Source organism: Anser cygnoides, chromosome 30, assembly GCF_040182565.1.
Source record: "Anser cygnoides isolate HZ-2024a breed goose chromosome 30, Taihu_goose_T2T_genome, whole genome shotgun sequence".
Lineage (NCBI taxonomy): Eukaryota > Metazoa > Chordata > Aves > Anseriformes > Anatidae > Anser > Anser cygnoides.
In genome coordinates this window covers 1998752-2014832 of record NC_089902.1, presented here as the reverse complement: position 1 = coordinate 2014832, position 16081 = coordinate 1998752, and the positions used below count along the sequence as shown (strand labels likewise).

Sequence of the window (16081 nt, the reverse complement as noted above, 5' to 3'; positions counted from 1 at the left end):
CCTTATTCCATCCCTGAACATCCAAAACAAATCCATGCATGAGGGCCTGGAAAAAGGAACCCTGGACCATAGAAGGCATTCTGGAAACAAAACTTGTAGGTAGGAAGCGCAGGTTTGTGGAGGTGCAGAGCTGATTGGCACATTGTACAGGATGCTCCTAAAGACCTTTTTACCCTTTTCCCTTCTGAGTACAATGCCACTTCTGTCTCAAGACTAGAGTAGCCAACAGAGGTGAGACAGATACTCTGGGATCAAGAATGTCATCAGAAAGCTGTTCCCAATAAGATATGGGGAGGTCAGGATCAGCCTGGACAAGAGAGATGTGAGATTTTGGGGTGGGAAAAAGAGCTTGGCCAGCAGAAATTAATGACTTCGTAGAGGTAAGAGGGTTCATGTAATGTTGATGCTGCAATAACACTGACTTAAAACAGTCACATATGGCCCTTAACTTACTTGAACCAGGAATTTTAATCCCTAAACCTAAATGCTACTACAACACTCTCAAAGGAATTCATTTTCTCTCTTGTTCAACCTGATCCCGTCCCTTAACACTAGCATTAAAATGCTCTATTTACCCGTAGACTTCTTGGTAGACCTAAAAAACCCTAAACCATAGAGCTAGTCCATACCTTAAACACAGACCTGACACCACAAGCAGAACACCGAACACTCCCACTAAAACTTTGCTTAATCTCTAACCCAGAAAGTGAAAAATAGGTACCGAGGGGGCTCCAGAGAGGTCAGCTCTGCCTCAGGATCTCCTGCCCCAGCAGGAGGAACGTGACTGGGGCAGTGACTGGGAGGTCACTTCTGTCTCTGCAGCTGATAGGGCAGCAGCAGGAACGTGTCACGCAAAGGGACTGTGACGTCCCTTGTGTCTGGAGGTGGCAGGTCAGCCTTGGCTTCTCCCTGGGATGTGCACTTTGGGGTGATATCTGCCAGTGGCCCTGCTAGGCCAGCAGAAGGCCCCTGCTTGGCATGCTGCCTGTGGGATCCCCTCTGCCTCCATCCCCAGGAGGACCCAGACAGAAAGAAGGCCCGCAGAGGGCTTGTCCTGTCCCTTCTGCTTGAGTCCAGGACTGGACAGCAGGAGGCACAAGGCTTGGCTGTGTCTAGCCAAGAAGCTGAAAGGCCAGCAGCAGGCCCAGGCCTTGGAGGATGCTGCTGAGGTGACTTCTGTCTGCTTGGCTGACAGGCCGCAAGGAGCCTGATGGGTTGGGATGCCTGCTTCAGGAGTGGTTTCCACCCTGATGGAGCTTTCTTTGGTAGTAGGAAAGAGCAGGAGAGAAAAAACTGCCACAAGGTGCACCTTGGAAGGGTGGCACTGGCCACAAGGAGGAAGAAATGTCCCTCAAAGAGTAGTGCTGTGGTGACAGAGGTCACCCAAAGATCAGACTCTAGCTTTGTGTTTCAAGGAACAGCTGGTAAAGGTTGACGAGACGTCAGTGAAATGATGGAAATGCTGGGATGAGAGCAAGGTGGTGGACAGAGATGGGTGTCTGCAGACTTCAAGGAAATAGGGCAAAGTGTGGGACAGCATAGGAAAGCCTGCAGAGGAGAAGGCAGAGGGTGCTGGCAAGAATGGAAGGCCCCAACAGCCCTGACCTTTTTGTCCCTTTGCCTAGAGCTTCTGAGGAGACGAGATAGAGTCATTGCAAAGGGGCCTCACTGCTTCCTTGATACCCTGTGCAGGGGTGGGGAGGTGTCCTAATGAATTTCTTCTCGTGACATCACGCTGCCCACCACATCATACAGACCCCAAGAAGAGCTCTGAGCCAGACGTGGGGGTGCAGTATCTCCCCTCCCAGTGGCTGGGGTCAGGCCTTGGCCCTTCTGGTTCAACAAAACCCCATAGACTTGTACTTGTTTAGGTTCATCAGATGGTCTCGAACCTTCTCTTCACTTACAGCGGGTGGGACTTTGACCCCCAACCTCCACGTCTGGGTTCAGGGAAATGAAAGACTTGGGAAGCCTGACTGGCAGGGAAGACTGAGGAGAAGATGTTGCTGAGTCCCTCAGCCTTCTCCATGTCTGTCATTACCAGTTCACCCTTCTCATCCATCAGAGGGGGTACACTCTCCTTGGCCTTTCTTTTCTGAGCAATGTATCTGTAGAATCTCTTCCTGTTATTCTTTGGTTCACTTGATAAGCTCATCTGTGCCTTGGCTTTCACAGAATCACAGAATCACAGAATCGTCTAGGTTGGAAGAGACCTCCAAGATCACCCAGTCCAACCTCTGACCTAACACTAACAAGTCCTACACTAAACCATATCACTAAGCCAAACATCTAATCGTCTCTTAAAGACCTCCAGGGATGGTGACTCAACCACTTCCCTGGGCAGCCCGTTCCAATGCCTAACAACCCTTTCGGTAAAGAAGTTCCTCCTAATATCCAACCTAAACCTCCCGTGGCACAACTTTAGCCCATTCCCCCTCATCCTGTCAACAGGCACGTGGGAGAAAGACCAACCCCTACCTCGCTACAGCCTCCTTTAAGGTACCTGTAGAGAGTGATAAGGTCGCCCCTGAGCCTCCTCTTTTCCAGGCTGAACAAGCCCAGCTCCCTCAGCTACTCCTCGTAAGACTTGTTCTCCAGACCCCTCACCAGCTTGGTCGCCCTTCTCTGGACTCTCTCAAGCACTTCCATGTCCTTCTTGTAGTGAGGGGTCCAAAACTGAAGACAGTACTTGAGGTGTGGCCTCACCAGAGCCGAGTACAGGGGGACAATCACCTCCCTAGGCCTGCTGGCTTCGCTGTTTCTTATACAAGCCAGGATGTTGTTGGTCTTCTTGGCCACCTGAGCACACCGCTGGCTCATATTCAGCCGACTATCAACCAGTACTCCCAGGTCCTTCTCGGCCAGGCAGCTTTCCAACCACTCATCTCCCAGCCTGTAGCACCTGTAGCCTGACCCCCGAGTTACACCACTCATCACCAGCCTCCACTTGGATATACAGCCATTGACCATCACTCTCTGGGTGTGACCTTCAAGCCAAGTCCTTATCCACTCAATGGTCCACCAGCAAATGCGTATCCCATCTATTTGGAGACCAGGATGTCATGTGGGACCGTGTCAAAGGTCTTACACAAGTCCAAGTAGATGACATCGGTCGGTCTTCCCTTGTTGTCTGATGTGGTCACTCCATTGTAGAAAGCCACCAGATTGGTCAGCCACCACTTACCCTTTGGTGAAGCCATGCTGGCTCTCTCAGATCACCTCTTTGTCTTGCAAGTGCCTTGACATTGATTCCAGGAGGATCTTTTCCATGATCTTGCCAGGCACAGCGGTGAGGTTCACCATTCTGTAGTTCCCTGGGTCCTCCTTTCTGGGTGACCCTTTCGGTGACAAACTGGAGCTGATTGATACGGCAGTGCACTAAGGCATAGAGTGGTAACCAGGCTAGAATAAGAGAAAGTGGGAACCAATAAGAAGGAGTTGTTAGGTTCAAACGGGCCTATTGAGGGCTACGCGTGATCAAAAGGAATGCACCAATCAGAAGTCTGTAACTACGTTTGGCAGCCACGTGCAGCGCATGTAGGGGCTCAGAAAAGCTATATAAGATCTGGCATTGGGACAATAAAGGGTCTCCATTTCTCGACTATCTTGGAGTCCGTGTCGTCATTCCCTTCAAATGGTGACCCCGACGTGATAAGGGGTAGAGCAATGCTGCACGAGCATCCGGAGGGAACCCAGCCGAACGAATCAAGCTCGCAGCTGGACTGCAGCTTCAACCCCGGGACATCGCCTGAAGGACAGGTGAGCGGCTGGGCATTCACAATGGGAGCCAATCTCTCATGAGAAGAAGAAGAAATAGTAACATTATTAACGCTATTATTAACCAAAAGGGGTGTAAAATATGACCCATTTAAGATAAAGCTACTATTAAAGTTTTTGCAAAAACAAGGGGTCCCCTCGATGGCCTCAGCTATATTCGATGTAGAGACTTGGGAACAAGTGGGGGAGAAAGTGTGGGAGGCAACATCAAGCGGGGATGTGACCGCAGCTGAGGTTATGACCACGTGGCGCCTGGTAATGGAGACTTTAAGAGCGTGGCAGGCGGAAAAGAAGGTACAGAGCGCCACCGCCCGGGCGATCCTGACTGATCATCAGACTCCCGGGGAGTCTGATGAGCCACCAGAGCAGGACAATTTAATAGACGTGGGGGACGATCAAGAAGAGGGTCGTGAACCAGCACTGCTTAGCCCTACAGTGCGAGCCCCCTCAGCTCCCACATTGCTCCACCTTAACAATGCCTCCGTGGGAATTCGAGTTTTTGATCCACGGGAGCGATGGGAGCAGGTATGCCAGAAAGCTTTAAAGGACGGGGACCCAATAGGAATGGCTTTCCCGGTAGAAGTGCATGCCAACGGTCCAAATGAGTATCACGCTTTTCAATGGGATTTAATTAAAGAATTACGAAAGATGGTGACTACTTACGGGTTGCACGCACTGTTTGCACAGTCATTGTTAGAGGACGTCATGACTGGTCAATTGTTAGTACCCTATGACTGTCGCCAGATTGCTGCAATGATTTTAACCCCAACACAAAAGTTGCTGTGGGAACAAAAGTGGAAAGAAGGCTGCGAAACGTCCGCCTTACAAAATCTGGAGAGACAGCCTGGCGACCCTCGTATGGGAGCCGGGATCCCACAACTAATGGGAACTGAGCCATTGCTGGACCCGAGATTGCAGGCTAGGCTCAATGATGCCATCTTGCGACAGTCTGCATCTCTAGCTCTCCAGGCCATGTTGAAATTACCGGAAGTAGGAAAAGTTGAACCCTCATTTACGAGTATTAAACAGCAAGTAAGCGAACCGTACATGCAATTTATCGATAGATTGCGGGACGCTGTAGATAAACAGGTCGACAATCACGAGGCAAGAGAGGCATTGATATTAAAATTGGCTGTAGAAAACGCAAACACGGACTGTAAAAAGATACTCCAAGCGTTACCAGTTAATACTACGTTAGTGCAGATGATAGAGGCGTGTAACTGAGTTGGATCGGTGGAGCACCACACTGCCGCCTTAGCTGGAGCCTTTGCGGCAGCACTTCAAATCGTGGGTAAAAGTTTCTGCTGCCAAGCTACAGGACACCTTGCTGTCGAATGCCCCCAGTGGGGCATGGGGGGAGGCTGCAGTAACCCTGCTCCCCCCTCTGCTTGTCCCTGATGTGCAAAAGGGTGGCACTGGGCTAGCCAGTGTCACTCGAGATATAACACAGAAGGTCGGTCCCTGCAATCGCGACAGGGAAACGGGAGGCGGAGCGCAGGGCGGGGCCGTGCGACTACACAAGTGTCTCGGTCCTTGACGGTGGGCAGGCTGCCCTCATGGGATCTGCCTCGAGTAATGATGACAGCCGGATCACAACAACAGCAGAGCACTGCTCTAGTGGCCTCGCCAAATATATCACCGTGGATTCCCTCACTGCCAAAACCCAAGGAAGCGCTGGTTTGGATGTCTCCACAGTAGAGGACTGCACCCTTTGGGACACTCGGGTGCGCAAAATAATGCTGAACATTAAGGGACCAATAGGTAAAAGATATAGCGCGCTCCTGTTGGGGCGCTCAAGCACCACCTTGACAGGATTTTTTGTACTGCCTGGAGTTATTGATGCTGATTATGAAGGGGTCATACAAGCCATGGCACGGACTCCCTCGCCACCGGTGCTTGTGCCAAAGGATACCAGAATTGCCCAGTTAATATTATTTAAAGCAACGGTTCCCCAAGCAGAACAGTGCGAGAGACGTGACAGGGGTTTTGGGTCAACAGGATCCCCGTCAGTCTTCTGGGCCTCGACCATTGCCACCAAAAGACCTATATTGACCCTGACACTACATCACCCGACTGCTGACCCCCCGAATGCCCTAGTCACGGTGTTAATGGATACAGGGGCAGATGTAACAGTAATAGCCCTAAAGGACTGGCCCAGCGGATGGCCGTTGGATTCAACTGCAAAAGGCCTCATGGGGGTGGGTGGTGTTTCCAATACTTGTCAAAGTAAATATATGCTTACCATTAAAACTCACAAAGGTTCGGCATACCACGTTCGGCCATATGCTGCCCCAATACCTGTCAGCCTCCTGGGGAGAGATGTGATGGGGCAGGGCAATTTCATCCTGAGCTCTTCGGAAAATTTTCGATAGCGGCCATTGACAAGCGACCACTCATGAAACTCACCTGGAAAACTGAGAAGCCAGTGTGGGTGGATCAATGGCCGCTTCCAGTGGAAAAGGTCGCTGTGCTCCAAGAACTTATTAAAGAGCAATTGAAATTAGGACATATCACCCCCACAACTAGTCCTTGGAACTCACCAATATTTGTGATCAAAAAGAAAAATGGGAAATGGTGACTGCTCCATGACCTGCGTCAGATAAACAACGTCATGGAAGACATGGGAGCTCTCCAGCCCAGATTGCCTTCCCCTACTATGCTCCCTCGAAGTTGGAATATACTAATTATTGACCTGAAGGATTGTTTTTTTACTATACCACTTCACTCTGAAGATGCTCCCCGATTTGCCTTTTCAGTCTCAAAAATCAACAGGGGTGAACCCATACACAGATATCACTGGACTGTACTATCCCAAGGGATGAAAAATTCCCCAACTATATGCCAGACATACGTTGCAGAAGCTTTGCGCCCTGTGCGAAGGCAATTCCCTCACGTGTACATTTATCACTATATGGATGGTATATTGCTCTCCAGCCCATCCAAGAGCTTAGCGCAAGAAGTGCTGCCTGTTCTACAGCAGGAGTTGCAAAAAAGAGGGTTACAAATTGCGCCAGAAAAAATCCAGACGGAAGCACCTTGGAAATATTTAGGCTGGAAGATATTACAACAGAGTATTCAACCCCAAAATGTAGCCATCACAATGGAAATCTGCATGTTGAATGATGTCCGGAAGCTTATAGGAAATATAAATTGGATACGAACGCTCTGCGGCATTGATAATCAAACCTTAGCACCATTGTTTGAAATTTTGAAGGGGGACATGGACATTAATGCACCCCGAAACATGACTAATGGGGCCAGAATAGCTTTAAGCAACGTTGAGGAAAAAATTTCAGCCCAACAATGCCAACGATGCGCGGAAAACTTACCCATTCAGCTCTACATATGCAACCAGAATCCGCAACCTTTAGCTATCATTGCGCAATGGGATCCCGCCGCAGCAAATCCACTATTGTTACTGGAATGGGTATTCTTACCTCATCAACCTACTAAGACATTCGCGACTCGCATTGAAATGTTTGCAGCCTTAATTAAGAAGGGCAGAGAACGTATCGTAGAGATAGCTGGAGAGGAACCAAAAAGCATTGCTATCCCGATAGTTAAGGACTACCTCAACTGGTGCCCCCAGAATAGCATTGAGCTGCAAGCAGCCCTTTCGGGCTTTGATGGTCAATTAGATATACACCTCCCTTCTCAAAAAATGTTCACCTTTTATAATAATGTGCAACTCGAGGTTAAACCCCTATATAGATGGCACCCTGTCCAAGGACAAACTCTATTCACTGATGGGTCGGGGCGAACAGGAAAAGCAGTAGTTACATGGGAACAAGGGGGCCAGTGGAATCACATAATGGAAAACATTCAAGGCTCCCCACAAATAGTAGAATTGCATGCAATAATATTGGCATTTAAACAATGGCATCAGGTCCCAGTGAATATTGTGTCAGATTCACAATATGCAGTGGGAGTGGTACAACAAATTGAACGATCTCAAATCAGGCACATTCAGAATGAAGCACTATTTGCAAAATTCAAGGAATTGCTATTCCTTGTTGAGCAACTTACCCATCCATACTGCATAATTCATATTAGGAGTCATACCACCTTACCAGGTTTCCTTACAGAGGGGAATGCCCGAGCCGACCACCTAGCTAACGTAACATTGCAAGTCCCGGTACCAAATACACTATCTCAGGCTTGTTTGTCACACCAATTCTTTCACCAGGCAGTGAAAGTATTGTCCAGACAATTTGCCATCCCTATAGTAGAGGCAAAACTCATAGTCCAAACCTGCCCAGATTGTCAACAGCAGACAGGCCCACTGACTACCGTCAATCCTAGGGGCCTGTCCTCCCTTCAGATTTGGCAAACCGACGTTACTCACATTCCCAAATTCGGAAGGTTAAAATATGTTCACGTATCCATAGACACCTTTTCACACGCAGTCTGGGCCACGGCGATGGCAGGCAAGACTAGCCGCCATGTCCAAGCACATTTTCGTGCAGCCTTTGCCACCCTTGGCATCCCAAAAGAAATAAAAACAGATAATGGCATTGCATATGTCAGCCACTCTACAACGGCATTTTTTCACACTTGGGGTATCACGCACAAGACAGGCATCCCACACTCACCCACAGGACAAGCCATAGTAGAACAAGTACACCGCACAATAAAGGACCTGCTAGCAAAACAAAAACAGGGGGAGACCCAAAAGACACCACAGAATAGGTTAGCTAAAGTAATCTATGTTATGAATCAGTTAACACTACCTTTTCAACACGAAGATGTACCACCCTTTATTAAGCATTTTAAAAGAATGGAATCAGGACTAACATCAGTTAAAACAGGGAAAGCGATGGTTATGATGCGAAACTTGGATACCGGGGGGTGGAAAGGACCATACCAGCTAATAACTTGGGGGCGAGGGTACGCTTTTGTCTCCACAGGACAAGGACCACGATGGCTGCCAGCCCGTGGCGTGCGGCCTTGGTTGGGACCACTGCCCTCCTCCACCTCTGCAGTTTCGGCGCAGCATGGGTCAAAATCCAGCCCAGATGATATTTCAACAGCTTAAAAAACTGAAAGAGTTGTCTGATAAGCTAACAACAAGCTCACTGGGATTGGAGCCTTGGCTAAAGGGATTAGGAATAACCGGGTGGCTAACGGAGTTGGTAAAAGATAATGATTATTTTGTTTATCGCGTTTGTTGCAATTATAATAGTTATACCAAGCCTGTTGCAATGCTTGCAAAAAATGAATAAATGTTCGTTGCACACGATTTGGCTTGTAGAAACAAAAAAAGGGGGAATTCTGGGTGACCCTTTCGGTGACAAACTGGAGCTGATTGATACAGCGGTGCACTAAGGCATAGAGTGGTAACCAGGCTAGAATAAGAGAAAGTGGGAACCAATAAGAAGGAGTTGTTAGGTTCAAACGGGCCTATAGAGTGCTACGCGTGATCAAAAGGAATGCACCAATCAGAAGTCTGTAACTACGTTTGGCAGCCATGTGCAGCACATGTAGGGGCTCAGAAAAGCTATATAAGATCTGGCACTGGGACAATAAAGGGTCTCTATTTCTCGACTATCTTGGAGTCCGTGTCGTCATTCCCTTCACTCCTTTCTACCCTTAATCAAAAGGGGAGTGATGTTTCCCTTTTCCCAGTCACCAGGGACTTAACCCAACTGCCAGGACTCTTCAAATAGGATGGAGAGAGGCTTGGCAACTACATCGGCCAGTTCCCTCAGCACCCTGAGATGCAAGTCATCAGGCCCCATAGACTTGTGCATGTTTAGTTTCATCAGGTGGTCTCGAACCAGCTCTTCACTTACAGCAGGTGGGACTTTGACCCCCCAGCCTCCATCTCTGGGTTCAGGGAAATGAGACTTGGGAAGCCTGACTGGCAGGGAAGACTGAGGAGAAGCCCTCAGCCTTCTCCATGGCTGTCATTATCAGTTCACCCTTCTCATCCATCAGAGGGGGAACACCTTCGCCTTTCTTTTCTGAGCCATGTATCTATAGAATCTCTTCCTTTTATTCTTTGCATCGCCTTCAAAGCTCAGTTCCATCTGTGCCATGGATTTCCTTATCCCATCCCTGCACATCCGAAACAAAAACATGCTGGAGGGCCTGGAAAAAGGAACCCTGGACCATAGAAGCCATTCTGGAAACAAAACTTGTAGGTAGGAAGCGCAGTTTTGCGGAGGTGCAGAGCTGATGGCCACATTGTGGATAATGTTACTAAAGACCTTTGTGTACTTTTCCCTCCTGACAACAACGCCACTTCCTCCTCAAGAATGGAGTAGCCAACAGAGGTGAGAGAGATACTCTGTGATCATGAATGTCATCAGAAAGCTGATCCCAATAAGATATGGGGAGGTCAGGATCAGCCTGGACAAGAGAGATGTGAGATTTTGGGGTGGGAAGAAGAGCTTGGCCAGCAGAAACCTAGGATTTCATAGAGGTAAGAGGGTTCATGCAATGTTGATGTAAGAGGGTTCATGTAATGTTCATGCTGCGGTAACACTGACTTAAAACAGTCATGTATGGCCCTTACCTTACTTGAACCAGGAATTTTAATCCCTAAACCTAAATGTTACTACAACACTCTAAAAGGAATCAATTTTCTCTCTTGCTAACCCTAATGTCTTCCCTTAATACTAACATTAAAATTTTCTAATTAATTAGAAAGATTAATTAGTTAGATTAATCTCTAACCCAGAACGTGAAAAACAGGTACCGAGGGGGCTAGAGAAAGTGGTGAGCTCTACCTCATGATCTCCTGCCCCAGCAGGAGGAATGTGACTGGGGCAGTGACTGGGAGGTCACTTCTGTCTCTGCAGCTGATAGGGCAGCAGCAGGAACGTGTCACGCAAAGGGACTGTGAGGTCCCTTGTGTCTGGAGGTGGCAGGTCAGCCTTGGCTTCTCCCTGGGATGTGCACTTTGGGGCTGACATCTGCCAGTGGCCCTGCTAGGCCAGCAGAAGGCCCCTGCTTGGCATGCTGCCTGTGGGATCCCCTCTGCCTCCATCCCCAGGAGGACCCAGACACAAAGAAGGCCCGCAGAGGGGTTCTCCTGTCCCTTCTGCTTGAGGCCAGGACTGGACAGCAGGAGGCACAAGGCTTGGCTGTGTCTAGCCAAGAAGCTGCAAGGCCAGCAGCAGGCCCAGGCCTTGGGAGATGCTGCTGAGGTGACTTCTGTGTGCTTGGCTGACAGGCCGCAAGGAGCCTGATGGGTTGGGATGCCTACTTCAGGAGTGGTTTCCACCCTGATGGACCTTTCTTTGGTAGTAGGAAAGAGCAGGAGAGCTCTTTCTCTGCCACAAAGTGCACGTTGGAAGGTTGGCACTCGCCACGAGGAGGAAGAATTGTCCGGGGAAACAACTGGTCTTCCTCCTAGAGCTTGAGGCAAAGAAGACATTAAGTGCCTAAGCCTTTACCTCATCTCTTGTCACTGGGTTTCCCCCACATCCAGTAAAGGATGATGATTCTCCTTAATCCTCCTTTATTAACATATTTATATAATTTTTTTTTTCTTTTTATATTTTGCCTTTTTGACAAAAATCTGTCCATCAGATAGCCTGCTGTGGAGAGGACAGAGGCGTCTGACAAGGCTGAGAGTCCCAGCAGGACCCAGGGCTTTGTGTCCATGGCTCTGGCTGTTGTCTCTGCCACTGAGGCCTAGGAGGAGACAGCTTCTCGGTAAAGCACCAGGGCCTCATTGCCTCCTCGCCCCCACCCATGAACCAGGCAGGGCTCGTACCATTCTCCTGCACTTGGCCATGCACATCCCCATCTCCTCCTGCCCCACGAAGAGCCCTGAGCAGTGTGTGAAGGGAAAGGATCTCCCTTCCCAGGGGCTGGTGGTCAAGGCCTGGCCCTTGTACTTGCTGAACCACATCCAGTTTGGAAAAGTGACATCAGGGTCACCTTCACAGTGCCTTTGTCTCCTTGACCTCACTGCCTCCAATGCTCTGCTCTAACGAGCTCCAAGGGAGGCTGTGTCAGGGCTGGCCCTCAGGGGGACACTGCAGGAAATTTGCCTCTGACTTGGACTTGTTGAGAGATGTCTTCAATTGTCTCACAGTGCCTGAGGTTCGTGGGCTCCTCCCCAAAGCCCCCCGAGGGGGGATTCCAATGCCTTGGGCTGGGCGTCTGGTGCTGAGCTGGGCCGGGCTCGTGGGACAGAGAGAGCTCGTGGCAAGAGGACCCTGGTGCAGAGAGACAGCTGTGCCCAGGAGCAGCTCCTGTGCACAGCGCAGCAGGGCTGGGGGCTCTGACCGCAGCTGGCACGGGGAGAGGAGAGAAGGAGAGAGGGCTTGGAGGCAGTGAGGAGCGCAGCAACAGAGGGCAGCGTGTGGCAGGACAGATCTGCAGGCTCTTGGCACCGTGAGTCTCTGGCAGCAGTGCCATGCAGGTGGGGTTGCCAGAGGGGTCTTCTACAGCTAACACATCCGATGGCTGATAGCATCTGTTAGGATGGGTCTCACTGTTTCTCCAGTGAGGAGTAGAAGATGCTGTAGAGAATGTCATTTATGATTGCAATTTTCAAGAGAAAGACCAAGGCAGGGGCTACCAGAAAGGCAAGACTTTTTCTGCACTCTGTGCCTGAAGAATCCTGCAGTGGAGGGGAGGCAGGTTTCATGGTAATGGATTGTCAGGGTTGTACAGGAGACTGAGACTCCTAGAGCCTTGCAGTGAGGGACCAATATGCCATCAATGAACTTCATAAAGTCCCTTCCCACACCTCAGCCCACAGACTGCACCAACATCATCACTGTGGTCCTCTCAGGCTTTATCCTAGTTGATCTTTGGGAGCTGCAAACCCTCCGATGCCCAGTGCCCTGCCTTTGGGAGGTCTTTGCAGGCTTGAGGGGAGCACAGATCGTTTGCAGTGAGCAGGAGCTGCCTCCTCTGCAGGCAGAGCTGCAGCACAGGAGGGTGTGCTGAGTGTCCGTCTGTCCCTCCCTGGCCTTGCCTCCCCTGGCAGCAGCACGCTGCCATTCCTCCTGGCTTCTCCTCCTGGCCGTGCTGCTGCTGCTCTTGTTCCCAGGCTGCCTGGGGATGGGGGTTTCACCTGCCCATGGAGTGAGCCCTCGGGGTGCTTGGGGGAAGGGGAGTACGGGGACAGGGTGAGGGGTCTGGAGATGGGCACTTGGAGCCTGAATTCCTTTGCTCCCTGCAGTGTCCAGGTTTTTAGGCACAGGAACAAACACCGCAGGGAAGTGGTCACAGCACTGAGGCTATCACAATTTAAGAAATATTTGGACAACACCCTCAGGCATGTGGACCAATTTTTCGGTGCTTATATACAGATTCAGGGGTGGGGTTTGACAATCCTTGTGGAACCCTTCCAAGTCAGGATATTCTATGAGTCTATGACTCTATGAACCTCTGAGTGCAATTGTCCTGCATCTCAGGTGGATGCCAGTACAGGGCAGCTGTGACCAGCTGTAATGGGCAGACTGGCTGGCCTCTCTAAAGAACTCTCTGTATGAAAGAGACGGTCACTTTGCCTCTGATGATCCACAGGTTTTCTCTTGGATTGCAGCAGAAATGTCCAGGATTTCTGCCTTAGAAAAAGTCCTCAGGATTGGGGTGGGCAGCTAGACAAAAAAAAAAATAGAAAAATAAATCCCTGCAGCCATGCTCTGCAAATGGATGAATTGTGAGCAACAATATGGAAAAGCTCTTTATTAGCAAGTGACTTGAATGTGAAATGAGCCAATGTTCCTCTTAACCTCTTGTTGTTGGGCAGGACTGCCTCGTGTTGCTCACAGCAGAATCCCCTATTCAGTGGGATATCCTCAGGCAGTGTCAGTAAGACCTCCTGAAAGGCACCTGCCAACTGTAATCCTGAAAGAGGACAGTCATTACATTGGATTAATTGAGAAAGAGAAAAAGATTTTCTCATAAAAGTTTTTGGATTTATTAATGCTTTTTATCCCCCTGGGACAGAAACGCATGCCAAGAACCAGCAAATGCCCAACAGCAGCTCTGTGAGCGGGTTCCTCCTGCTGGCATTCACAGACACACGGGAGCTGCAGCTCCTGCACTTCGGGCTCTTCCTGGGCATCTACCTGGCTGCCCTCCTGGGCAACGGCCTCATCCTCACCGCCGTAGCCTGCGACCACCGCCTCCACACCCCCATGGACTTCTTCCTCCTCAACCTCGCCCTCCTCGACCTGGGCTGCATCTCCACCACTCTGCCCAAAGCCATGGCCAATGCCCTCTGGGACACCAGGGCCATCTCCTATCAAGGGTGTGCTGCACAGGTCTTTTTCTTTCTCTTCTTTATAGCAGCAGAATATTCTGTTCTTACTGTCATGTCCTATGACCGCTACGCTGCCATCTGCAAGCCCCTGCACTACGGGAGCCTCGTGGGCAGCAGAGCTTGTGCCCAGATGGCAGCAGCTGCCTGGGGCAGTGGCTTTCTCAATGCTGTCCTGCACACGGACACTACATTTTCCCTGCCTCTCTGCCAAGGCAATGCTGTGGACCAGTTCTTCTGTGAAATCCCCCAGATCCTCAAGCTCTCCTGCTCACATGCCTACCTTAGGGAAGTTGGGGCACTTGCCATTACTCTTTCTTTAGTATTTCTTTGTTTTATTTACATTGTGCTAGCCTACATGCAGATTTTCAGGGCGGTGCTGAGGATCCCCTCTGAGCAGGGCCAGCACAAAGCCTTTTCCACGTGCCTCCTCCACCTGGCCGTGGTCTCCCTGTTTGTCAGCACTGGCTTGTTTGCCTACCTGAAGCCCCCCACTATCTCCTCCCCATCCCTGGACCTGGTGTTTGCATTTTTGTACTCGGTCGTACCTCCAGCAGTGAACCCCCTCATCTACAGCATGAGGAACCAGGAACTGAGAAATGCACTAAGGAAATTACTTTCATAGATACTCCTGAAGCATCAATAATATCCTCACCATCCTAACAGTACTGAGAGAATTTCTCACAAAATGTTTTCTGAAACATTTCTGATGTTTCTGAACATTCTGAACATTCTGAACATTCTGAAACATTCTGTTTTTGTTTAGTCTTATTTTTTAAAATGTGTGATAATATTATTTTAATTTAAGGAAATTTCGTCTTATCCATCTACCTGTTAATTTTTATTATTACCCAGTTATCTACTGTACTTTAAGAACCAAACTGCCTGTGTAGATAAAGATAATAAAGAAGCCATGAGCTATTCACAGCTCTCAGAGCCCATCTCATTCTCTCTACGGAGAAGGGGCTCAGGGCCAAAAGCCCTGCTGTCACATTTAGGAACAGCCCTGGTGGCCCTTGGGGCTGCCCATCACTGCTCAGTGGGGCAATCTGGAGCTTCATGGACCGGAATCTGGATCTGCTCTGTGCCTGGGCCAGGCCTCTTGTGCTGGCCTGGGGAGCGGGGCTGGCCGTGCGGGGCACAGGCACTCTGTGCTGGGGATGTCCCAGGCAGGAGAGCAGGGCTCCTGCAGCTTCACGGCCCTCCATCTCCTGAGCCGTGGCTGGCCCCAGCGCGGAGGCTGCTGGGGAGGCCCAGAGCCGCCTTTGTGCCAGCAGCTGCGGTGCCTTGCGAGGGGCTGGGGCTGTGCTGGCCGTGCCCAGAGCCCTGCAGCAGGCTGCGGTGGGCACTGGCCTGGGGCCAGCCCAGCCTGGGCTGCTGGGCTGGGGAGAGGTCCGGGAGGTGGGGAGAGGTGGGCAGGGGCTGGGCTGGGCTGGGCAGTGCCCGGCAGAGGGCAGCAGCAGCGTCAGGGAGCGGTGGCTGCATGCAGGGGAGGGCTCCCAGCAGGGCTTGGTGCTGCAGAGCCAGGGCTGGGGAAGGGAGCCCAGAGCTGCAGGGGCAGGGGACAGGAGGCCGCTCGGGGCCCTTGCTGGCCTGGGCAGAGCAGGAAGGGGGCCCAGGGCATTCGTCCCCTCACCGCAGCCTGCCAGGATCTGCACGGTGCTCAATGAGCGTCCACGGCCAGGCTCTGCCCCGTGTCCACAAGCCCTGCATGCCCTCCTCCTGCCACGCCGTGTGCGGTGGCTGCAGCAGGGGGGACCCCCAGCCAGCCCCTGCATGGGGCTCTGCCACACGCCTCACCCCGGCCCTCTCCAGCGCCCTCCTCGCTGCTCTCTGATGCACGCCAGCACCTCCCCGTGCGTGCCGGCCAGCACGTCTGCTGAGGGCCAGTGCGGCTGCTGCAGGGGCAGGGAGCTCAGCATGGCCCTTGCAGCCCCCTGCCCTGGGCCTGCCCCTCCCCTTGCCCTCGGCCCCGGCCTTGTCTCTGCTGGCAGGAGCGCTCTTGGCATGCGCTTCCTGGCCTCCCCTCGCCTGCGCACAGCTGCTGCCCACTCAGGCTGCTGGCACAAACGT

At 51.1% G+C, this 16081-nt stretch overlaps 1 protein-coding gene across 1 annotated transcript; it reads left to right on the top strand.

Moving 5' to 3' along the window:
* The first annotated feature begins 13718 nt into the window (after positions 1 to 13718).
* Positions 13719 to 14633, top strand: LOC136787643 (olfactory receptor 14J1-like). Its single transcript, XM_066984955.1, has one exon. The coding sequence runs from the start codon at positions 13719 to 13721 to the stop codon at positions 14631 to 14633; it is 915 nt and encodes a 304-aa protein (XP_066841056.1).
* The last annotated feature ends 1448 nt before the right edge of the window (positions 14634 to 16081 follow it).

Coding starts and splice junctions, on each gene's coding strand:
- LOC136787643 (XM_066984955.1), top strand. CDS start 13,719: ATGCCCAACAGCAGCTCTGTGAGCGGGTTCCTCCTGCTGGCATTCACA.